General features: G+C 36.1%; 1 protein-coding gene across 2 annotated transcripts in view; it reads left to right on the plus strand.

The window, feature by feature from the left end:
• Nucleotides 1–26,604, plus strand: part of LOC137405980 (RNA-binding motif protein, X-linked 2-like) — an 80,249-nt gene that overhangs the window by 16,239 nt on the left and 37,406 nt on the right. For both annotated transcript variants that reach the window (XM_068092470.1, XM_068092471.1), the window contains exons 4-6: nucleotides 10,379–10,550; nucleotides 18,123–18,226; nucleotides 22,887–22,959. In XM_068092470.1, coding sequence (XP_067948571.1) covers nucleotides 10,379–10,550; nucleotides 18,123–18,226; nucleotides 22,887–22,959 — 349 coding nt within the window. The remainder of the gene's footprint in view (nucleotides 1–10,378; nucleotides 10,551–18,122; nucleotides 18,227–22,886; nucleotides 22,960–26,604) is intronic.

Below are 26,604 nucleotides of genomic sequence, written 5' to 3' on the forward strand. Positions count from 1 at the left end.
TTTGGTTTTATGCCTGAAGACAGTCTTATCGTTGTTTCATTGTTGCTGCCAATAGCACTTTATTGCAGTATCTCGATATCATTCTATATGTCAGTTATTTCCAGTATCTACTGAGTCCATTTTGTTTGTTTATTCTCTTCACTTCGTATGAAATGCCTTTCTCATGTTGACTATGTCAATGAGACTTCGGTTACTTCTGACCTTTATTGCCACCTCGGGCTCACAGTCGCCATGTTCAGGGCTCACAGTCGCCATGTTCGCTAAAACTTTGTAGCCAACTTTTCGATGTGAGAAGTTTTATTGGCATATCGGTGGAACCACAAAAAGTGGTCGAGTTGATTTGCATGCCAACCTAGCAGCGGCCATTTTCTTCTCTATCTGTTCTTCTCCAGTCTAATGTCATCCTAGGATATTTACAATCATAGGTATATACACGGATTTCCTCCATCGGGTAAGCTGGTATAGAATTTTGTGTAACCTCGCGATAGACTCCATTCTAATCCATCATCGACGCCCACCTCGCCCACAATTCTCTCCTCCGCCTCTCGACCCTCTTCTAGGACAAGGGTTGCTGTTCTGTCTGATTACCTCAATCGCATTAATCATGTCATGGCAGCGTATATTCAATGTCCGCTGTCCACTAAAGCTCCGATCAAAGGTCACAAGATCAAAGGTCACAAGCGTCTTATTCATCTTATTCATATTCATATTTGTTTAGCTTATAGAGCTGTTTATAATAAACTACTATAAATCTAGATTATACACCTAATTTGGCAATTGAGGTCGTCATGTTGGTTTTTTCTATCCGGTAAAGAGATGATCACACCCACATGATCACTAGTGATTCAGAATGCAAAAAACTTGCTATCCATAACATCTACGTGATGGCAGTCAATACTCTTCTTTTACAGTCAAGGATGAATCTAGAAATTGTTCAGCTGTACGTTACGATTCAAATGATTTTGAACCTTTTCTCATTTTATTTCTTTTCGCGTTCTGTTCACTTTGATTTGCAGTTTGGAATCATTCTACCTACTATTTGGTTTTATAATTCAAGAGTGCAAAACTCCAACGTTCGTGGTTTACCAGCTCTTGCGTTGTAATTGGGTGCATTCTTTACGTTATATATATATGCTTCAAGTTGTGTATACGATTTGTGACCTTGACATAGCAGTGTAAGATGACTTAAGAGTGTATGGATGTAGTAATAATGTCAGCCTATCCTGTATAGTTGCAGTGCTATTGCAAGAAGGCGCTAGGCTTTGCTTTCCTTATAAAATAGCATTTTATGTTTCATTATTCTGGGTTCATCTTCAGTAAAGTAATTTTGTTGCACATTTTATATATAGACTTATCCAGCATATACATGTATGTGTAATTAACCTACATGATCATTCAAAAACATACTTTTATAGTTGTTTGGTTTACATGTTTAAAATCAAGGCCAAATAAGGGCTAATTTAATATATAATTCATGACTATTGACTAATTTACAAGGAGTAACAATGCTGTAACTGAGAATTTTAGTTTACCAACAAAGAGGTCCAGTTTATTTTGCACACCACTGTAGCTCAAATAGAGGAGAGGATTTGTAGCCACAGAAATTGTCAGTACTCCACTCTAAACCACTGCGGGCACCCCCTGTTTTTCATAATCTGTCTTCGAGCTATTCAGTCCATACAAACAGGAAGTGATCACTGCTTCCAGCTCTGGTAATATTATTATAATTCATGCTAATCGAAGATTAGTAATATCCCCTGCAATATCTTCTCACGTCTCGTTTGTCGCATAATGACTCTATGTAAGCAATATTCCCTAATTGATCGTATGTCTGGTTGTCTTAGAAGCGCAGCAATTGTGTCCCCCATCCTCGTTTGGCTTCATTAGGAAGTGCTCCGCTTAATTGCACCAACTATTAGCAGATATTTATGCACTGTTCATTAGAATATTTTACATTTGATGAAATAATTGTATGGGTATAATTGATGAAACATTTGACGTGTACTCCAGTGTTATGTGTAGGGGTGAACGGAGAATATATAGCTAAAATATATTTTAGTTGTTAATGACACAGCTTTCAGGCACCCGACATGACTTCCAGGTATCTGAAGCCACCCTCAAGTGTTTAACACCACCCTCAAGTCCTCAAACTTATTTTGCCAATTTGCTGTCATCATTTCAAAAACTGAATTGTGTTATTTTAGCTGTTAAAATGGCGTAATTTGTTTTTGACTACCTGTTGACAGGTTGTAAATTTTTTCAAGCTAAGCGCAGCATTAAGAAGTATCAAAACAGAGGGGGCATTAGTGCATTGTTCATAGTACGATCTTTTTAGGTTTTGTCTTGTCACTAATCAGAATACGTGCTGGCGAATGTTATTGTGCGGTTTAAAGGGTGTTGTAATAAAATCGCAGCCATCTTCCTCATTTGTCATGTCCAAAGCATTTGAAATATGATGGCTTTGTCTTCGAATTAGGCTGCAGTGCTCAAATGTTAGTTTTAACCTTGGCGGTGGGAACATTCCATAACTAGTTGGTTGTATATTAAGAAGACCGTTACTAGCAAACATCCTCGAGGTTTTACAGTGAGTATTCGTCATGGCAGCAAAGATAACAGGTTTTTAAGAGTTGCCATATTTTTAAGACAGTTTTCTTTGCTATATCTAATATCAGATCCTCTTCAAGGTTAAAGGTCATTATCACTTCTCTTGAAGGTTAAAGGTCATGCTAGAACCAGACTAAAACTGGTGTGAAGTCCTCATTCTGGCCAAGGCCGATTCACCTGTTGCGTTTGTAGTTTCTGCTTATTCATTTTTGTTTTCAAAAAGGGCTTTGCATGTTTCACTGAAAGACAAAAAGTGACCAGGATGTATCACAACTGTTAACTGTTTTGAATACCTACGTGCGAATATTACAGTAATTCTATTGTTGTAATGTAATACGCAATCACAGATGATTTATGCTTTATAGTCTTTTTTGGCATTATTTTTTTGACTTCATGATGGTTTTACCTCCCATCATGAATCATGGTGGGAGGTAAACGCTTGGTGATAAAACACAAAGCTAAATCTCACGTTTTTCATCCTAAAGGCAACAATCTCATCGAATATGTTTTAAACTGATGCAGGTAAAAATGCATTTAATATATGAGAAAATGTACTTTGTGCAGATTTTGACTTCAATGTTTTTATGGATGACAAGATTTTTCAGCAGAACAGTATGTTTGCGAGAATTTTATAGCCTCTAATGTGGGTTTTAAGTTTCAAGCCGTCTAGCAAAGAGCTGTTTGAGTTGGTATGTTGCTCCAATTAGTGTGTTTGAGTTGGTATGTTGCTCCAATCAGTGTTTTTGAGTTGGTATGTTGCTCCAATCAGTGTGTTTGAGTTGCTATGTTGCTCCAATCAGTGTGTTTGAGTTGGTATGTTGCTCCAATCAGTATGTTTGAGTTGGTATGTTGCTCCGATCAGTATGTTTGAGTTGGTATGTTGCTCCAATCAGTATGTTTGAGTTGGTATGTTGTTCCAATCAGTATGTTTGAGTTGGTATGTTGCTCCAATCAGTATGTTTGAGTTGGTATGTTGCTCCAATCAGTATGTTTGAGTTGGTATGTTGCTCCAATCAGTATGTTTGAATTGGTATGTTGCTCCAATCAGTATGTTTGAGTTGGTATGTTGCTCCAATCAGTATGTTTTCGTGACGCGGTTAATCCATAGGTTTGCGTCATTCCCCAAGATGTAAACGGCAAAAACCCACAAGCCTAGCAAGTTTTGTCACTAGTTTTGTTACTAGCAAATTTGTATGGAATGTTTCACGCTTGCAAAAAATAAAACCTGCATTTGCGAGTGATGCGCAAGAATTGTCGCTAGCTATTCTATTTTAAACATCTTCCATATTTCAGTCATTCCGATTTCAATTTAAGCGGGACAGGAGTGCGCCGCTGTGACCTCTGGCGTAAAGCTCCTTATCTTTTTTAATAAGCAGACGCGTTAATCTGAAACATGGGAATGTCCATTGAAACACTTATCACACAGTAATTCAACTTGCCTACTATTCCAGATCCGCATATTGAAAATATATAGTGAATAAGGAAGTACTATTTCATTCAACACTTACATATGTATATGACCATAAGTCACAGACTATGTGAAAGTGTACTTGGAGAAAGCAACTCATTTTATCTGACTTGCACATCTGTTAGGCCCCGATGACAAGTTACAGCTTGGGTTGGTTAGATACAGTTCAACAATTGTCAAAACCTTCTGGAAAGAGCTCTTTTAGAGCCCAAATTATCCTTCCATACCAAATGAATGTTGATCAATGGTTTATTAGCCAACTTATTGGCAGCTCTGTAGCATCAATGATGGTTGTGGAGAATCTGTAGATGTCTTTTTTAAGCCTTCACCATACACAACAAATGCAAGACTACTCCGGTAGTTTTCTTGCTAAACAGGGAATGTTAGTTTGGAGGAAACTTTTAAAAAAACAGCAGGTATGGACATGATAATGCGTTCCTTGGCAGCATATTCTGCTGATTCTCTCATAGCAGTTGAATTTACTATTTGCCCCTAAAAAAAGGATGTCAGTTTGGAGGAAGCTTCAAGTACAGCAGGTGTGAACGTGATGGCGCGTTCCTTGGCAGCATCTTCTTCTGATTCTCTCACAGCAGTTGAATTTACTATTTGCCCCTAAAAAAGGATGTCAGTTTGGAGGAAGCTTTAAGTACAGCAGGTGTGAACGTGATGACACGTTCATTGGCGGTATCTTCTGCTCATTCTCTCTCTCAGTAGTTAGCTTTACTATTAGTCATCACGCAATATTGATGAGAGCTTTTTTGGCTAGCAGCCAGTCTTTCTGACTGATGCCTGAGCTCCGCTTTATGGATACCTTTAATAAATGAGTGGATCAAAGCAAGTATTTTTCCATTGCAACTCTGATGAAATCGGTCACAGATTCTTGGGTTCATCTGGTGCCCTCTAGCATCATTAGGAGAGTTGATAAAGTTGTAGATCAAGCCTTGTTGAATCATATATGTCACTGCATACTTGGTTGGTACTTTGTAAAAAAACTTTCTGGTCTTGTTTGTTTCTGGCAGCTCTAAACACAAAACTTCAAAAGATGGTGAGAATGTATATCTGTAGTTGTTTGGTAAAATAACCTTTGTTTTACTCATCCCCAAGTTCTCATACAAGACGACAATTATTTTTGCTGTTTTCACTTGTCAATAAAGATATGATTGTTACTGGTTCTGACTGTGTTCTGATTCGTGTCATGCTGCCGGAAAATGACGTTGAAACAGCACTACATTAAGGTCTCTCGGCTGCCTTTGTATGATGCATCATTTCCTTGTGCGGTAAAGTAATGCCGGCCATCTATATCACCAACAGGATATGGACGGCTCATTCATAATCTCTCATTTATCCAGAACTCCTTTCATCAGCTTCCCGTCGTTAATCCGTGATGAATAACCTAGGTCGGATTAGCGATTAGCGGATGGAGCTATGCTTGAGTTAAACTAATATGTATTTATTCAGTAATTGCCTATGACTAAACCACTCCCTGTCACTCTGTCTACACCCGGCACGTCATCACTCACTGTACTATTACCAGCTGAGAGCCGATCTTTCTCTTAAAAATGGAAGTTTGGATATCTTTCGCATATTATTTCATCATTATGGCGGTCGTCACTTATTCCGTTAGTGCCAACTTATGTAAGATAGGATAAGAAATGATGGATGTAGTTCAAATAGATTCCTTTTATCACTATCGACATTATCCTTGGAGTCAATTAACCAAATAAGGAAGTCATTTACTAAAAATGTCGCTAATGTAGATACATGCATAAATGATAGGAGTTGTGAGGTTAGTGGTGGATCACATGGTAGAGTTCTTAACTTCACATCTGGTCCACACACACTGATAATTATCAATTTTTCCAGTGAGCGCATTTCGTTCTGTCACTAATGTCTATCACAACTTATGAGGGAGGCTGTGTTTGTCACACGAGTCGAATGACTTTCTCACTTTTAAATCTATATCCGTTGAGTCTGTCTGTACATCAAAGAGATCTCTTAAATGAACGGTACAAAGTGAAGGCTAGATTTAATGATATAGGGGTTTGTGGTTATGGTATGCGTTACCACCTACATTTTTCAATGCGAATTTTCACTGATATTTTTGTAATATACAAGACTACTAGGGGATGTATCACGTTATCCTAGTGAATAAAAACTACCTTACTCATGGAGTCATGATACATGCATTAACAGCTTTGTTACAACCGATAAATTAAAAACAGATCAACACCATTAATTTTTTAGAATGCAAATAATGAAATTTATATATGCTCAATACATAAACTTTGCCAACCAAGATCATTAATAAAAAATCAATTACTTGTTTTAATTGTTACAAAAAGAGTAGTTGTAGCCGAGTGGTCTAGAACCATTGACCTACAAACAGCAGGTTGGGTTTCAATTTCCTAAAAAGACCACTGGTGGTGACAGGTGTCATTCAATCCTCACTTGCTCTCTGCAACTGGGCATGTTTACAGTTGGCGAGGTTCCCTTGGCACTCGACTCAGACATGTTCAGCCAAGATCACACATGTTTGGTACAGCAATACGTATTACAGTAGCAATGTCATTTACATATAAGTTTTGTCTTGTAGTAGAAGCCAACCATTGAAATATTGTAAAACTCTTTCTGGAGCATTTATGTGAAAACTTTGCCATTAAAGATATTTAACCTAGAAACTGTCATCTCTTTATTAGGGATGCAAGTGAGGCAGTATATAACAGTTTTAATTCATTTCCAATTGATGTTAGTAGTGCTATTAATGCTAATTATGTATTATATGAAACTTAAATATCTCCCTTGCCAGTGGTTGTTTGTATTTTTGACCAAAACTTGTAAATTATCCTTATTTTTTCATGAAATTTTATGTTTTCCAGATGTTTTCCATGTTGCTAGAAAATTGTTTTTGCTTACGTACTCTTCTTCGTGTTATCTGTTTATGTGAGTTGATATTAGTTAATGTTCATTAGCTAGTCTAATGTTCGAATAAACAGCGCAAGCATAACACTTGGATTTAGATTTTCATAATATAGTGTCAGAATATATCATGTTTACCGATAAACCTATCATCATAACATCATAAACCTATCATCATAACATCCTAAATATATTATCGGTAATTTGTTAATATATTAACAAGTTAATATACTACCTTGTTAATGTATTAACTTGTTAATATTTTAACACAAGATTCGGTGTTAAAATATTAACTTAAAATTAATATTTTAACACCCAATCTTGTGTTAATATATTAACTTTAGGTTAATACTTTAAGTTTTTAACATTGATTACTCAACTATTGATAATGTTACAAGGAAAAGAATAACACTATTTAGACTGACAAATGGCATAAGTATATGGCTTGTTTCTGTTGATTCTATGCCAAATATTGGTTCTAATGTATCTCAAAAATCCAACACTAAAAATTCTTTTGAAGTAATAGGACAAAAATATCGGAAGATGCTTCTGACAGTCAGGCGATACATCGCTCTTTCACACAATACATCTCTCTCATGTGGTGGGCTGATATTAGTTAAGTTTCCATGCAGTGATCACTAGTGTAGCAACACCCGTGTGGGCCAGTTCTGAAGCTCTACACTGGGCTGACAAGCAGATCTTGTTTCCATAGGGCGCTATAGCAGAGTGACACCTTATGTCGAGGTGAGTGTCACCTTATGAGTGACACCTTATGTCGAGGCTGTATCATTAAGAGGCCAAGGACAAAACAGATAGATGTGAGGGTTTCAACAACAAAAAATGTTGCCTTTGAAGTATCAGAAAAGCAAGACCTCTTCGCATTCCCAAACACGACGTCATTGGGTGCTAAGGCCGTTTCCATGACACTAAGATGGCGCATCGAACAGGTGTTCTGTTTCCAAACAGCGACATTGAATCACGACAGAATGAGAGCGACACTACTGTCTCCATGATAGCATTGCAGCGCCACATGGGGGTGTGTCGCCACGTTATCACTGTATGGAAACTTGATAGTTGAACAAGGCTACTGTAGGAGTGCCTTTCAACACCTACAGTAGCCTACGGGAGACGTTTCACTACGATCATCTATTATGATGAATCAGTGTTAGCTTAACTGTTTCACATCAGCCCCTTTGGTGCTTCAGTTTTTGTAGCATATCCTAGAGCAAAATGAGCTGGACATTTTGTTTCCAGGCATCAAAAGTTTCATAATATATCATTTAGCTTTGTTGTTCAGTATTACAAAATCTCTTAAGAAAAGGTTTCGTTTTATGCCACCACAAAGACATGAATCGGCTGTTTGACCGATTGTAAACAACCTCAGTAGGTCCTGCTTGCAGTTTTGGTGCTTAAAATAATCATTGTGCTACATCCGCTAGCAATGAGGCTATCATCACCCCCCTCCTACATTGTCGACTTAATCTTGATTTCATCTTGATTAACTTGATCTTGATTTGTCGATTTTAATCTCGAAACATCCTGGCACTCAGATCGCCTCAAACATCAAAAACAATCACAAATGATAAAAAAAACACCGATACTTCCTGATAAAATCAACTAAAATTTTGTGCAAGTCCATGTTTAAGTTAGCCGATGTTAGACTTGCTAAGGACACAATAGAGTATTGTTATAAACTTCTGAACTTCATCATGACAGTATTATACCGAAGGCACACATGCTGACACAGCTTAACAAGAACTCATTGATATCCAGTTTTTGTTAGAAGAAATTAGCTAAAAGCTAGACAACTCGATGAGCACATCGACAACTCGTTCAGTAATTGTCTGTTTAGTTAGAAATATTACTTTATTTATTTTTATTTTATTTTTACTTTATTATTTTATTTAGTAAGCTTGTTTTAATTGATTTTAAATTTAGGCTTATCAACAGATTCAATTTGATAATGATTAGTCAAATGTATTTTATTCAATTCTTGTATCATTACTAGTTGTCTGCTCTATATTCAGACAACTCCTTCGTTGTTAATAAGTTTTGCTTTGTATCACCTCGTTTCTAGGTTATCATAGATAGGCAAAAGTTACAACTTCAACACATACTATCTCTGCTAGTAATTGGCAGATATAATATTAGTATTAAATTTAAATGGCCCTTAATAAAAAGCTTGATGGAAAAAACTGAATAGTAGTGATGAGGTTTAATATAATGTAGATTTGATTTGTGTCTTATCTCTAGATATTTTTGCTGTTATATTTTTTGTCTTCATAGTATTTGATGGTTGCGCTGATGTTTTTGTGAGTGCCATGAAAGTGATATAGGCGGTTGAGATGTTGATTATATCTCTCGGTACTTGGGAAGTGACTAGTTCTGTCTCTGGCTCTAAATAAAGTTGCATAGAACTTATTGAGTGTGGTGCTGCTCCTGAGCCAACTACATCGGTTTTGCCATTGTTTCGTAGAATGCACAAAAGCAAGCCGAATTGGCTCACTCAATGAAGCATACTATTAATATGAAATTTTTATGAAACACTGTCGGAGTGTTTTGACATTCAACATTTTCCAAAATGAGTGTACCAAGCAGGGAGAGTTTTTTGTGAAAGAGGAAAGTAGTACTTGTCATTGCTCTTATTTGATAAGCCACTTTTATCAATTTAATTCATAATCACAATGAAAAGACAAGATTTTTAGTGACTGAAAGAACCAGAGATAACTTGATGCTACCATATTGTGGTTGCAACCAGTGAAGGCACGGCAGCCATAGTCGTTGTGGAAGAATTAGCTTTACATCATCAACATGGCTTGCTTAGAGTTTAATGGTGACCCTCACTGTGTAAGATTTATTTAGTAGCATGGTCAGGATCTCTAAACTCCAGATTTTCTTGTAAAATGATAACTGTCATTAGTCATTATTTATGAAAACATTTATTTTTAGGCTAAAACAATAACACACAAAGCCTGCAAATATAGTTACAGCGGTTAAACATATTTAGCCATTGCTATAGGGTGATTGATGTAGGATTTGTGTGGGCGAATGAAATGTTTCGAAATATTAAGTAAGTTTTAGCTTGAGTGTAAATGTTTCTATCAGGGCTTATTTATCAATAAATGCTGTCTATGAATCACAAGGCTGACTCTCCAAGTTTTTTTAAATATCTGTCATAGTAATCATTATTGTCAGAAGTTGAATTTAATCTTCCAATTTCATCAGATATATTTGCTAACAAAATATTTGCCAATATTCATGACTTAGCTGTCAAAATTTTGAATACAATGACATGATAAAAGCCTGTTAGTTCTTGCATCCTTGCAGTTGGTCAAGAAACTCACGGCTGTGAGTCATATATTGAGTTAACTTTGGCCAGGTTTGTTATAGATATTGCAAAGAACAATCAGGGTAGACCATGTCAAAGACTACAGACCTCCTGATCAGGACGATAAGAATGTTGATGATGTTACAAAGATGGTGCGGGCGGAAGGAGTTGCACCCCGTGCTCTAACTCCTGATAGTGAAAATGAAGGCTATCTGTTACCATTGTCGGACAAAGGTTGGCCTTGATTGTTGATGTGCAAACCAAACAAAGCTGTTGATTTATTTGTAGTGTCTGTCTTCTCTTGCGTAAACTTGACGAAAGGTGCATTTACACCAGGATGTGTTGTCGGAGTTGTGTTTCCGCTGAAAGAGTTGGAATGGTTTCTAGTATGTTTACGATTTGAAATACGTTTTTACAAAAACTTTACACCAATTCACACTATGACTATACAAAATGAGTTACCATTTTTATCTGATGTAATACAACGTCGATAGCCATTCCATTTGCTTGTATTTTCCTTGCCATTCCATTTGCTTGTAGAATTACGAGATACGACTGGTCAATTTCATTTTTTACTCCGTCAATAATGGCTGTCAAAAATGGACAAACAGCATGCAGCATTCCACCAATCTTGTGTCAGCAACTGGGACAAAGCTGTTGTTACAATCGTTTTTCGTTTTACACCAAACAAATTTTGTCAGTGAGCAAGCAACTTTGATAAATCATTATGGTGGCAATGCATCTTTATAGCATTAAAAGTTGGTATTTGCTTACAAACAGAAAGAGCGTTTTGAAATTAATACGTGTTGAAATAGCGAATTTACATATATATCTGTTCATTAGAAACTGGTAGAATAATATAAGTTATCAATAAAACTAAGTTGTTAGACACACTCTTTAACGTGTATAGCCTTAATCACTTGAGCACGTCGTCTCTAGTCTCTCTAGTCTCTAGGGTCATTAAGGAATGTTAAATCTCTCGCAGTATTATTTTATTATTTGCGAGTTTAATCTAATTTTATCCAACTGACCTCTCCTAGTACTTCCTTTATTAATAATGATTATTGCGCTAGAGGAAATGAGAACCATCGATTGGAAGCCAAATTCTCATCAGCTATTGACCTTTGTTTACATTTCTGAGAAAAATGAACCCTTTTAAAGGCTCCTTAGGTGAAACATAAACCGTCTCTATATACGGCTGATGTCATGCTGGATAGATGCTGAAATAATATCTAACCCCTAATTTTGGATGCTTGTCATTGCCGATTTAAAATATGCAAACATGCGCCTTCAATTTCTTGCGTTGCGGATCGTCTCTATAGGGCTCACTTTTGCATGCTTTCAGCACAGTAGAGCTATAATTTGGGGATCATAGCAATGTATAGCTCATATATAGGCTTTTCTTGGAAGAATGCTATTACAGTGGACCCTCGCCATACGACATTGATTCTTTCCGGTGTTGGCATCGTAAGGCGAAAATGTTGTATAGAAAAGTATAGAAAGCCATAGTAATTATCTAATGCCAAGACTCTCTGGTAAAAAGCAGCAAAATTTAATATATGTAGAGTGCATATTAAAAATTAGTAACAAAACAGTATATTAGTAACCATAGTTACTCACAGTAACTATAGTGTTTTAGTGGTTATGATCTGCAATAAATTTTTATTGCAATAAAATCATTTTCTTCTTAACTTTAACCTTGTTATAAAACTTAGACCTATGGCTAACGGATTAAAGTTATATATGTCGTTATATAGTTATATACATATAATGAATTAAAGTTTATAGTAAATACTATATTTAACATTAAAATGCACATTAATTTCTACTTTTGCTTACATTTCACTAATTTTCGTTTCACTCATGCAATAATAAGCATTTACAAAACACGAAGAATGCTGAACAAAGGGAGAGAATGAGCATCGTATCTCTTTCAGGCGTTATGGGAGGGATTTCGGTGAATAGCATATTGGCATGTTCATGATTCCAAAGTACACCAATCACCAAAGTTGAATTTCAAGAGACATTTGTGTTGATGTCATTCGGTGAAAAAAATGCCATTACGAGGGAATGAAAAACATCGTGTTTCACATCGAAAGGCGAAAAAAACCATAAAACAAGGATGCTGTAACTTAGGGATGCACTGTATATGTCCAGGCTATGGCAAATACATGTAATCCAGTACCGCCTGTATATGAGTTGGACTGACGGCAACTGAACCTTCATCTCTCATACAAATGGGAAGGGTTAACTGGACACCCTTACGAAACAGAAAAAACATGTGTAAAAGCGCTGCGCCATGCTAGTGATGCACCTCGGCAGCATCTAGAGGGTGAGGATAAACAAACCTATCCGTCAGCCAGTCTTTGCACCAGGATGGAAATACCAGCATGTCTCAGCCTGTTCTTGCTCGCTGGATACTATTTCCATCCTATCAAAAAAGTGAATCTGATCAGATGAAAACCAGAAATGACTTCGACATCCGCTGTGCAGCTGTATGGAATAAATGGCGTACAATGGAAGCGGGTCAATATAAACTCATGGCAGACGACTGAGCTGATTGTAGATCTGCTATCATACGCCCCAACCATAGACAGAATTAGTCGTCTCGACTGACTGCAAGAGAGAGCTGATGCACCCAACCGATCAGAAGATATGAAAAACACATTTTAAGAATAAGGAAATGTTGCTATGCTCAACACAACAACAGCTAATAGTTTAATTACAGATACCGAAGTTGGCAAAATATATGGTTATTGACGTGCGTGGTTATATAAAGGCTTGTTATTTTGTTGCTATAAAAGTATTTCTTCATGACGTCTAGAAAATGGACATCGGTTTCAAGGGGTTCAATAATTAAGTATCTGTAAGTGCGCTTTGGTAGGTTCCACTGCATGTCTTTCCGAGAGTTAAATAAATATGAACAGTTGAACGTGACAAGAATCATAAAAGCGCATATGACTGCTGACGAATGCATATCGTATCAGTGAATGTATGTCTTCAGCGTTGTTAATGTCGTGTCAAGGAATTTGTTTAGTATCTCAATGAGATCTACCTTCATTGAGTGATGGAAAAACAATAATCTGTTGCCTTGCTAGGACAACTCCTGAGTATACGACATTATTTAATTCCGATCTTTTGCTTTTCTTTATTTGCTGTTTATTGTCACATGCATTGCGATAAAAACTCTGCTCATGATAACCTTAACATACAAATGTTCCAATTAATGATGCAAAATTTGTGCTGATATTTGAATATGCACTCAAAATAATTTCAACATACGGTATTGGACAGTTTTCAAACCATTGCTGTTTTGTAAGTAGCAGGGAAAAGGCTGATAAAATGTAAAAAATTAAAAAAAGCATGAAATGTAAAAAACTAATTATAAAAAATTAAAAAAATTAAAATTATAAAATTAAAAAAAAGGTAAGTCTAGTAAGTTTAATTCTTAAGTAATATCTGTCTCACTTTCTCATCCTTTTCATCTACCACTTTTGTTCCTAAACGTAGACATCACCAAACCTACGCCTTTATTTGCATGTTCTTTAATGTAAACTAAAGATAAAAAAACGTATTTGGGCTTTTTATTACTGTTAACTGTTGTGGTTTGTGGTTTGTCGCTTGTTTGCGGTCAAACCTCTACTCACAATTACCTCATACAAGTTTTTCAACACATGACATGAAATTGGGGCAAGTACTTTCAACATGTTTTTCAACACACTGTAAGCAAAAGTAAAAAGGTAAGTAAAAATTAAAAATAAAATATAAAAATAATGAAAAATATATAAGCTAGTTTAAATGCTGTCTATTTAAAATACAGTAAGTTATGTTGCAAATATCTGTAACCGCTCCCGAATGTGTGTATCAATGATCCTTCAGTTCATGCAGCTATAAAAACATGTTTTTGGTTATTATTTTATTAGTTTAGTTTGTATGCGTAATTTACCTTTTTACATAGTTTTATCTAATGTATTTATTGCGATGCTGTTTAACTACTTGCAATATTTGTCAAGCAGGTATTGTAGGTGTTTGGGCAATGAAACCACGTAATCTATTTTTAGACAAATATTAATTCCAGCATATGGCAGTTTTAATACAAAGCAGATATTGTAACGAAGTAACATTGTACATGTATATAGAGGTTCAAATTTGTGTTGAAATTTATTGCCATGAATTGTGGGTAACAACTTTGCTTTCATGTGGTCTGGTGGTTCTTGGCTAATGGCAAGTATAAGTACTTGTCACAAATTAGCGATTAACGTTGAATTTTGGTAATTTACCAGTTAGTTAGCTGATTAACAAATTGCATCAGCTAAACAGCCGAACATCAGGCCTTAAGAACAATTGCGGTAAATTTAATTTGACTGTGAATGACATCACACCCAGAAACATAAATTTACCTTTTAGCAAGTTTCTATACAGCGATAGTGTAGCGACTCCTGGGTGCTAAAGCTCCAGTGCTAAAGCTGACAGGCAGATCATGTTCCCATTACGCACTGTAGTAGACCGATGGTTGTTGATGCCTTAGGTCAAGGTTGTATCTTTAAGAGGTCAAAGACAAAACAAACCTTGTTTCAAGTAAAAACAAATAGATTAGAGCGTTTCAACAACAAAATCTTTGCATTTAATACAACAGGAAAGCAAGACATATGCACAAGTGCAACACTGTCGGTTTACTTGGCACAAAGATGGCGCATCGCACGGGCGTGCTTCTCCAAAACAACGACACTGAATCACTACAGAATGAGAGTGACGCTACTGTTTTCATTATTTCATTGCAGTGTCATACGGGGATGTGTCGCTATGCTATTAGTATCGTTGAGATATGCCTACTCGGGGCAAGCAAATTGGCCCTCGTCTCTGAGCGTATGAGAAAAATGTTGTCCTGAGAACTCCGGGAATGAGCAGGTGTTTTGTGAGAAAAGATGGAGTGAGAGCTGCTGCTCTTTAGTTTATAAGATAGTTCTATCGACAATCGTCTGGCATTTCGTTCATAATCGTCCATAGCAATCAAAGACCTCATTGCTGATAGCCAAAAGAAGCAGAAAAATTGTCGCTGCTTCACTGCTATGATATCAATTACAATGCGAGTAGCTCTATTTTTTTCGATAAAAGTTTATTAGAGGCTCATGGCAGCTAGGATTTGGCTAATTTTCTGGTTGATCAGGGATGTTCTTGAGTTTGAGGTGTGAAAACATGACTACAATAACTACTTGGATTGTAGTCATGTAGTCAAGCACCTGCAATAGTTGCCTGATGAATACTGCAAGTTATTAGACAGCATCTAAACAAATGCATTAGATTAAACTATGAAAAAAGTAAATGATATAGACAAACTAAATTAATAAAATAATGAAAAATAATTTTTTATTGTTACAAGAGCTGAAGGTTCTGTTTTGCATATGTTCAGGGGTAAAAGTGGTTGCAGAAATATGCAACATAACTTCAACATAAATAAGGTAAAATTTAAACTAGCAGGGTTTATATATTTAAACTAGCAGGGTTTATATATTTAAACTAGCAGGGTTTATATATTTAAACTAGCAGGGTTTATATATTTAAACTAGTAGGGTTTATATATTTAAACTAGCAGGGTTTATATATTTAAACTAGCAGGGTTTATATATTTAAACTAACAGGGTTTATATATTTTTGCTATTTTTATCCCATACTTTAAATGTCTATTAGCCTTTTCAATTTTACTCACGAAATTGCAGTATTTCGAGAAACATTGAACATCATGTTTTGAAAACTGCCTTCGTATGGAATTAAATACTTGCACCAGTTTTACATCATATGTTTGTATGTTGAGGTGATTGTAAGCGGAGGTTTGACTACACCGCACGCGACAATAAACAGAAATGTTGTACATTCGGGATACATGTAAGGATATCTTCAATTTCAGTTTCTAAGAAAGTTTAAATAGCTATTAATGGAGATAACTCGCGACATTGTAATGCTATAACTATTAGGATGTTCGCTTCATCATCCTATCTTGAGATGATAACGTTGGCTCATGCGTGGCGCCTCCCCGATAGATTATTCTACTCCTTTAACTAAACTAACTGACCGTGTTCAAAAACTATTCGTACTCAAGTTGACTTTTTAAAGAAACAAACTCGATGTAATTGATGGCAGCTTAGAGAACAAATGCTACACACTCTTTGCCAAACTAACCCTATCAGCTGGTGTGCTCTCATAATAAAATCACAGTAAAGACATTTTCAGTACCCTGGAGAATGTTTCAGCAAACTAAACAAATCAATAATGTCTTTTAATGCCAAAAACCACTCATTATTCATGGAGCTATTTTAGTAGCACAGCCAATATTGCACTGGATCTTGACGTTGCATCCTACATCTTATAAAAAAGTATAGGTTGTGGCCATTTATGATCTCGAGTTGTTGCCATCAAATAAACAAAAAATGTAACTTTTTCCAAGATTCTAATTGTCAATGTTATTATTCTGCATATTTGTTGTTTTTGCGCTATTGATTTAATGCAATGAACCTTTGCATGTGTAATTAAGCCGTTTCAAAACTTACAGCCGTTTCTAACTTTTTGTAAATATAAACCTGCAACACTTGTCATGGCCCTATATATTTACATCACTCATTTCTGCATGCATGTGTCACTATTTTTCCATTGCGCGGATGATACGGGTTCAGAATTGTGCACATGTTGAGTTACCGCGTGATACACATTCACATGTTGTGGATTAATGAGGCGCTTTATTAAAAAGATATGGGATTCTTCAACAGAGGTCATTGCGGCGCAGTCTCGTCAAATCGAAATAGTAATGATCGAAATGTAGAAAATGCTTACAATGGAAAAGCTTGCGAGGAGTTTTTTGCGCATCATTCCCAAGTGCCATTTCAATTTTCGTAAGCATGAAACATTCAATAAAGGTTTGCGAGTAGTCAAACTCGCTTGGCTTGCGGATTTTTGCCGAATCTATCTTGAGCATGATGCAAACCTATGGATCAGCCATGTCATGGAAACAGTGTATAACTTAGCGTCTCAAAGTTGTTTCTTCTTTGGGACGTGGATATTCTTGTCATGTTCATTTTTCGTATTGCGACTTCTTTGCATCTGTATGGAAAGCTTGCAGCAGATGGTCATAAATCAAATTACCTGCTGCAGTCATTATAGGAGGTCATTGGAAGATCACAGGGACGCTTTGTTACACTGAGTCTTTTCAAATGATACCGAGAATGCGATGCCAAGTATCTAAACATTCCACTGTCGACAGTAGTAAAGACTGGAATCATCGATATTTTTAATTAGAATTTGCGCAGTCAAGTGCTTGCTCTCGTCTCGACCACAAACACACCGTGAAATCATCAATTTGTGCTAAAAATAGCGTTTCTACGGTAACTTGATAGCTCTTCCCTCCTAAATATATCTGCGGGGATGCAATCTTTTATTTTTCTTTATGCTTAAGAAAACTAGAGATGACATGTGTTTGGTGCAGAGAAATTGCTTTCACCTTGTTTGTTTTATGAAGGGGCTTCGTGACAGAGGTCAGTAACAGAATAACAGGTGAAGCAAGCGCTGCGAGATTAACTTTTGGCATTGTTTTGAAATCCTTGTCTGTGTCAGTCTTTGTATCATGGTAATAATACCGACTGCGGGTATGCCTTGATAAATTCTTTGAATTCCACACTTTTTGCAAATTGGCCCATCTAGTTAAGTTTTTATTTCTTTTCTTTTACCTGTTTTCACATAGTGGAGTGTGGTATGGTTGAAAAAGAATTTCTCACAATAGAATTAATTTTTGTTATGAATTATAATTCTGTTTTGTAGAACACAAGAAGAAGAACAAAGCAAAGAAATCCAAAAAAGAAAAAAAAGTGAAGAGAGAAAAGGCAGATGTTGTTATTAAGGAGGAGCCACGACATGCTAACCAGGTGCTTGTTATGCTATTCATGACACTGCCACAATAGGCTTATTGCCGTGATTTGGCACGCAATACTACGCAAATGTCACTTATGTTTTTCACAGCTTTTGCAGGTGTTATTATTTGGCGCATTCTAAAAATTGTATACCCTGTTCCAGCAATTCTTGTCATATTTAGGTAGTTGTTTGAACATGTTTTTATAATGGTTAAGGTAATAGGTGGTTTGAAAACAATTAATTTTCTGAAAATTTTAACATAAATGGACATTATATATCATTACAATATATGATGGCAAGGTATTAGAACACTACCATAGGGGAACATGTCAATAGTGGTTTAGTTGTCAATAAAAACGTTTTTTATTCGGTTGATTTCATAAAGATCACATTAAAGGTTTACTTTTACTGTTGGCAAAATTAATGTTTGTTTTATAGCTGTTTTATGGCGTATTAGTTCTGCTCAGAAAGAGGTGATAGTTCTTACTTTTGTTAAAATTGCTATAAAGTGATCAATGTTCCATGAAAGTTAGTGCATCCTTTTAACAGATTTCGGCAAACATTAAGTGTGCTGTTGTTTACCTTCAAGATAGAACTCCTTTTTTAAAATTATATATAAAACAAGCTGAATGTCTGTCGGAAGGAACGCAAAGGCGGTATAAATATTTGTCCCACAATCCTCCACGCATCATTAATTTCTAAGATTTGTTTGATAGGCATTGCTAGAGCTCACATCGATCTGATGATTGGAAACATTGACATCTTGTTAATGCTCAGGCTTCATTGACAATCTCCTGTTTCTGGTTGAGGTTGACATGACCCTGCGTGTCATCGTGTCACATCCGCTTTGGTTGTAGCCGCTCTTGACCTCAGCGTTAAAGTACTAAGTAGTTACTCTCTAGCTATAGTACCCTTGCAGATAATCACTGCATGGTTGAAAATAATTGAGCATATTCTTTGGATGTTCTTAAGGCGTTGCCACTTTTCCACGTCTATTTTTAAATCCTTCTGCAAAAATTTCTATTATTTTGCGGATGTATGGCTCTTTCATGTAGTTTTTTAAAAATCTGTTAAAATGCTGGTTCGCAACCTGCCCTTTAAATTATCTACTCATGTGGTAATCAGACGCAACAAAGATTAAGTTACATTCCTTTTTTATTTGTTTGTGTCCGGGATGATTCACAATTTTTCCAAGTTTAGACTTCTTGTATCACAAGCACCTGTTCTTATTGCCATCTATCCCTTAAATTTATGTCTCATGTCTGTTAAACTGCCTACAATAGCTGTAACAGCTGAGCCCAGTTTAGAGTTTCGGCCTCATAAGTACCTGCCATTATTGCCATGTTCTCTTTTAAATTCATGTCTTTACGCATATTAATCCTAACAGAATAGCTGATAGCGCCGAAACCAGTTTGGAGTTTCTGCTTCACAAGTACCTGCCATTATTGTCATGTTCTTTTTGAATTCTTATTTCTGTGTCTAATAAACTGCCTGGAATAGCTGGAATAGCTGAGCCCAGTTTAGAGTTTCGGCCTCATAAGTACCTGCCATTATTGCCATGTTCTCTTTTAAATTCATGTCTTTACACATATTAATCCTAACAGAATAGCTGATAGCGCCGAAACCAGTTTGGAGTTTCTGCTTCACAAGTACCTGCCATTATTGTCATGTTCTCTTTGAATTCTTATTTCTGTGTCTAATAAACTGCCTGGAATAGCTGGAATAGCTGAGCCCAGTTTAGAGTTTCGGCCTCATAAGTACCTGCCATTATTGCCATGTTCTCTTTTAAATTCATGTCTTTACACATATTAATCCTAACAGAATAGCTGATAGCGCCGAAACCAGTTTGGAGTTTCTGCTTCACAAGTACGTGCCATTATTGTCACGTTCTCTTTGAATTCTTATTTCTGTGTCTAATAAACTGCCTGGAGTAGCTGGAACAGCTGAGCCCAGTTTAGAGTTTCGGCCTCATAAGTACCTGCCATTATTGTCATGTTCTTTTTAAATTTATGTCTCTATTCTATTAAACTCCCTAGAATAGCTGGAACTGCTTCGCTCGGTTTATAATATTTCTGTCACAAGTTTCACAAGTACCTGCCATTATTGTCATGTTCTCTATAACTTCTTGTCTTTATGTCTATTAAACTGCCTGTCATAGCTGGGTGGGCTGATCCGAATGAGATGGCGCCGAGAGATATAAAGAAAGCAAATCTTCTGCTCATTGCTGTAATGAGCACTCATCGATGTTCTTATTCACATATCAAAGACGCTTAGGTTCTTGTTAATCTAATTAAATATATTTGAATTTTATAATTCATTGATTACATAATGACACGCTTATGTAAATGACTTATGAAGACAAATGTGTTTGAACTAGATCATTAGGTCTCTTGGCGTGGTTACCACGGGGAGAAATGCCGTTCAAGTGCATTAGCTGAGGTTTCTGGTCTGTCTACGTTTCTATTGCGTGAGATCAGAGTTTTGGCAGCTTTACATTATAATGAAGCTGGTTCATTATAATGGATTGTCTGGTTCTGTTAGTTCTCTATCTAATTGATGCTCAAAATTTCATTTAACAGAAAGGTCAATAGTTCATCTCTGGGCAATCGATGCTGTCCCAACAAACATTTAAGATCCAGGACTATTGTGCTATAGGGACATGGACTGGGTGTTCAAAAGCTTTGCTAAAACTTTAAATTGCTCGATTCAAAAGGGTCTTTTATATGTTGTTCACCTAAATACGATGTAATATGCCTGAGAGAATTATCTGTAGTAAGCTTTATTATAGTAAAAGTAAGTACATCCGTCTGTCTGTCCGAAGACACGCTTAGAGGTTAGTAAAAAACAATGTATCACTCTGAGTCAAACTCAACTATTAGGTTTAGCAGCCAGGTACACTACTAACTGTGCCACTCTACACCTTGCTACATTGCGGAATAATTACGCACATAGCTAATACACATGATGATCTGTCACAGCATACCGGACTGCCAGAGTACTAGTGGTACATAGAATATAGTAGTAGCACAATATATAATATTTGTATAATATATAATGATATAGTAATATAATAATAGTAGATGAGAATAATAATAGTGTCTAATCTCATGCTCTGAAGCTGAAAATATTTTTTTTCAGGTAGGATATGAATTAAATTTCAGAGTGTGAAGACTTTTGTCCTGTTGGATATATTCGGCTAGTTGGTTGATTTGCAAACAAAGGTGCTTCACCATGTTCGCTATCACTGCTCGGGATTTTCCATAACATGTTAATCTTTCTTTTTAAATCTAGCTGCAAACTCCAAGTTTTCGCCATTGGTGGCAGTACTGAAAAATCAATTCTGTCCCATTGTCCTATTCTGTTCCACCAATGTCATCCACTCTTGGTCTATTAGTCTATAAGGTGATGGCCAGTCAAACATGATATATCCACTGAGAAATTACCAATGAATTCCATATTATAATAGGCTTTTTATGTGGCGTTGTCAAACTTTTGTTTAATTAGATCAAATTACATCGAATCGTTTCTCTTCGATGTCATGCGAAATTTAGATTTAATCTGCTCCTGAAAGCGCATAATAGAACTAAAGACACATTTACATAATTGCAATTCTTGGCATTTTTGGAAGAGAAAAGCTACTTTTTAGATTGGTGAAAAGGTCATCCTTTGTAAAGGGTAACACTCTAACGACAACTGGACCTCCTAAAAATTTATCAAAAGTATCGATCGTTTAGAGGCAAATTCTTGACTAAAGTTAGACTTAGTCATGAGTCTAATTGACTAGAGTTAGACTTAGTCATGAGTCTAAAATTGACTAAAGTTAGACTTAGTCATGAGTCTAATTGACTAAAGTTAGACTTAGTCATGAGTCTAATTGACTAAAGTTAGACTTAGTCGTGAGTCTATTTACAAAAGACGCCTTCAACAATTTATTGTTAATTTTTTTAATCTTTTGTCAGAAGAGATAAGATACATACCTAAACCTAGTAGTTTCAAGTCTTCTTTGTGTAAATTTATGTTTTTACCCTTACAATACCAAGTGGCAATACCTTTATATTTATTGATTTTTTTGGTGGCACCGCATGTAAAACATTTTTTCTTCATAAAAATGATTATGGACCGCTTCATAAAAAATACACATGCATAAACTTACTCAAGTATTACAAAAGCATAGTTATTACGGTTATTCTAAAAACAGTATTTGTGAAATACTCGGGAGTTATTGTATCAGAAATTATCGCTTTATGTTTGCAAAAGATGAAATTCGATTTGCTGACAGTAAATAGTTTATGGTATTTCCAAAACATCAAGCTATATATTTTAGTATGATTGACTGTTTTCTGAGTACCAACTCGATTGTGCTGTAGCTTCACTGTTTTAGCCAAAGTTGCTCAATCACAAAATCCAATTGTTGATGAAAGTTTGAGCATTCTGTGCAACATTTCACTGCTTTGTAGACCAATTAAAGCCGTTTTCATTGCATATTGTAGGTTGTTCATATTTGGTAGCAAGTGGTATATTATAGGATTTATGGTGTTTTAAATGTTTTACAAGGTTTTGGTCATGAATTTTGCTCTATTTATAGTAATGTTAACACCTAACTCCAATAGTTCTTCAGAAGATCGACCTTTTTTGCTATCGTCTAAGTAACTGTTTGGTTGCTGAATTCTGCAGATACTGAATGCAGATGTAAAGGAGACAAGACGGAGACCTGAGGAAATTAGAGGTCGGGAATCAGACAAATATGGTAATGTGTGGTTTTTTCCTCCGGTGTGTCTGCAAGTTTAAGGATAACGAAGGAACTCACAAAATGATTCATTGATGAAAATCATGGTGTTCTCAGCAGTATCAGCCATTTTTCACTGAAAGTATTTCAAAATACACCGAAGGTGAAGCTCCTCATTTATGAACCTCGGTTTGTAATCGTTACGTTTTTCAAACGTTTTGAAAATGTTGTGATTAGAAACAGAACTTCATAAAGGGGTAACTTCATCTTAAAGGTTGACTTGCAACAAAATTCACATTACAGTTATTTGGTGTCAAAAGGTTCACCATGTCTTACTTTGCTGTGTTGTAAGTGCAAAATATGTGGAAATGTGATAACAAGCTCTTAAAAGCGCAAAAACGAACAGCCGCCGTAGACTGGAATTTCTTTATTTCTCTGATGTAGCCATGAAATTAAGCTTGGTTTTTAATCGTTACATTTTTCAAACATTTTGAAAATGTGATTAAAAACAAAACTTCATAAGGGGTAACTTCATCTTAAGGAATTTTAGCAAATAAATTGGACTTTAAGAACCTTCATCTCTTCATCGGAACTTTTTCTCGATATTATATGGACCCAACATGATTTATCCGGATATTATATGGACCCAACATGATTTATCCGGATATTATGTGGACCCAACATGATTTATCCGGATATTATATGGACCCAACATGATTTATCCGGATATTATGTGGACCCAAAATGATTTATACGGATATTATATGGACCCAACATGATTTATCCGGATATTATGGTGGACCCAACATGATTTATAACGGATGTTTTGTCGACGACAGTTTTCACTCGTAGTCCCATTGAATGGCTAAATTTCCTGTAGGTAAATGTAATAGTACATAGCTAAGCCGCTATATTATTGCGATAAAAAACGAGCTAAAGTGTATGGTTCCTCGATGTCTAACATCAGTAGTAACAACAAATGTATATCTACACACGACTTGCTTGAAATTTAATAGTGGTGCTTGCTATGTAATATTTTTTTGATTAATGACATGGCCAGGGATCGGTTAGTTAGAATGGCTTCCAAATTTTCCTTGCACCAATGGTACAGTGATATAAACTTTATCATCAGTCCATTAGATTGTCTTGTTTTTTAACCTTATCAATTTTACCTTATCAAAAATACATACAAGTAATAGGTTCATTTGAGTTTGTGTGAATAAAACATCAACATTTCCAAGACCCTATTAATCGCAAGGTATCTGGTATGTACAATAATGCAGTGAATGTTGTTATATCAGCATTAGCTAGGAGTTGTCAGCTCTATGATCTTAGGTTTGTGCATCCATATTCGTGCTTCTCCATATTGCCAAGTTGGTTTGCAATAGTGTCTTAACTTGGCTAACTCTTACAGTCCAACTCCCTGGTTACTTCATTCATGGTTTTTTACCTACCTAGTTACTACTAACCAAAACACGTGTACTAGGTGCTTTGTTCTCAAAGAGGTTTTGTGTTTGTCGGTAACAATAATGTGATTAAAAGCATTTTTTGTTAAACGCATTGTCAATTCATGCTTTAGGTCTCCTGAATTTGCTAGCATATATTATTTTTAGTTGCAAAATAATGCAATAAAGCTGTCAATGGTTGTTGAAAACAAAAAGCTTATTACGTAGAAGTGTCGTGGCATTTTTATGGTTTCTTTTATAGATTACTCATTAATTTTGTCAAATTCGTTGAATGGCATGCTGTGCATTTAGAGTGATTAAGCCACCTGGATTGCTCTCATCTGCAAAATCGTGTAGTACTAGACTAAACATTGTGACAGCTCATGTAGTTTAAACATTGTGACTGCTCATCTAGTTTAAATTTTGTGACCGCTCATCTAGACTAAACATTGTGACTGCTCATCTAGCTTAAATATTTTCCCTCGCTACATGTAGCACTCAATAGCACCACTGCAGCCATGTTGCTTGCACCGGATTGGCTCAGCCTATGAAGGGAAGAGAGGTGGGACACACTGTTGCGTATCGGGCTAGAAGATCGTTTTACTGATTCAATTTTTCAATTCGTAATTACGATTGAAATACTGGATATCCAATCGCCAAAAGAAATAGCAAAAACTAACAGAAAGTCCAGCAATGCCTAAGAGTTTTTTATTGTCAATCAGACAGCCAATCAGACAGCCAATCAGACAGCCAATCAGACAGCCCGCAGGTGGTTGTTTAAGAGGCTGGTGCTAAGGAACCAGGAAGTTCTGAGACCAAATATTTTAGCGACCTGACAGAAGGCGTGGAGCATACACTATGTGTGGGAAGTAAGGATGAAATCGAGCAAAAATGGGGAAACGTGACAAAGTTGGTTTTATTAATATCGATGACAATGCTGTGAAACACAAACTATTCCTCAATGCATACCCGATGCATTGAGGTATTGCATACCTCATGTATGCATAATCAATGCATGTCATAAGAAAATATCTGTCATTTTCAGTTGTCTTTAAGTTTAATAGTGGCATTTATTAAATAAGATATTTCTAGTCACTCAGGCAGAGATTTGCTATCAGATTTTCTTGTAACAACAGTGATTGTGGCTGTTGAGATGAATATCTGTAAAGCTCTCTTACTCTCTCACTGCGCAATTGTCTGTAGACGCGCGCTATTAAAATTCCTCAACTTGCAAAGACGTAATAATGACGTATTAATCTCTGCGTTTTCTTTGTAAGATTTTCCACGGTTAGTTTATGTCATTGTAAGAAACCGGTTTACCGGTTTTTTGTATTTTATTCAAACATTTTTTATTTAAACATTCACCAGTCGGTGGTGATAACGATGATGTAGGCACTAGCATTAGATACTGCGGATAGTCGGGCCTTTGGGGATAACGCGCAGATCGGACCAATTCAAAATGTTACTTCATACAAGTGGCTGTTTTAGATTTTTACAACTTTTTATGTTATATAATAGTCCCGTCGCTTTGGTTATCTCGACGTCTGCATACTCCGGGTGATTAGTTTTCACTTAATGCTGTTTGACAGCTTCATCTATGGTGGTATATTTCTTACTTCCGAAAATAGGAGCCTTCAAGAGTATAGGATCTCTCTACTGATGGGTGTGCCTGACTCAAGCGGATGATATCTTCTTTTTTTACCAATTTCTTCGTCATGCTTGTCATTATATGATAAGAATTTATCATCACGAATTAGTTTTTAAATATGAAGTGTAGAATTCTTCCGGAACGTTCTATTTCGAGTTGAGGAAGCACACATGTATGGTGATAGCTGATCTATGCCTGACACACATTTATTGAACTTGTGTCAGGCACAGATTTTGGTTGTTCCAAAACAAGGCTTCCCGATTGGGTGGAGGGTGCGAGCTGTTGTTCGCGGGGTGCAAGAATCATTCTTGAATATGGAGAAAGTGTGTTTGTTGTTACAATGACTTGCTTATGTGAGTCTAGATTTTTATCTCTTCTATACATCAAAAATAAATATCATAACACCATCAATCCTGAAAATGACCTGCGCATATCACTCACCTACAAGGAAAAAACGTTTCGATCAGATAATATCAGAGAAGAGGCAAAAAAGTTTAAGATCATAAAGTGAGTTGTTTTTGTTCATACGTTGCTGCTGTGTGAAAGCATTAGACTCTTCTTAGAATGACCTTC

This window comes from Watersipora subatra, chromosome 10 (genome assembly GCF_963576615.1).
Source record: "Watersipora subatra chromosome 10, tzWatSuba1.1, whole genome shotgun sequence".
In the NCBI taxonomy this organism is placed as follows: Eukaryota; Metazoa; Bryozoa; class Gymnolaemata; order Cheilostomatida; family Watersiporidae; genus Watersipora; species Watersipora subatra.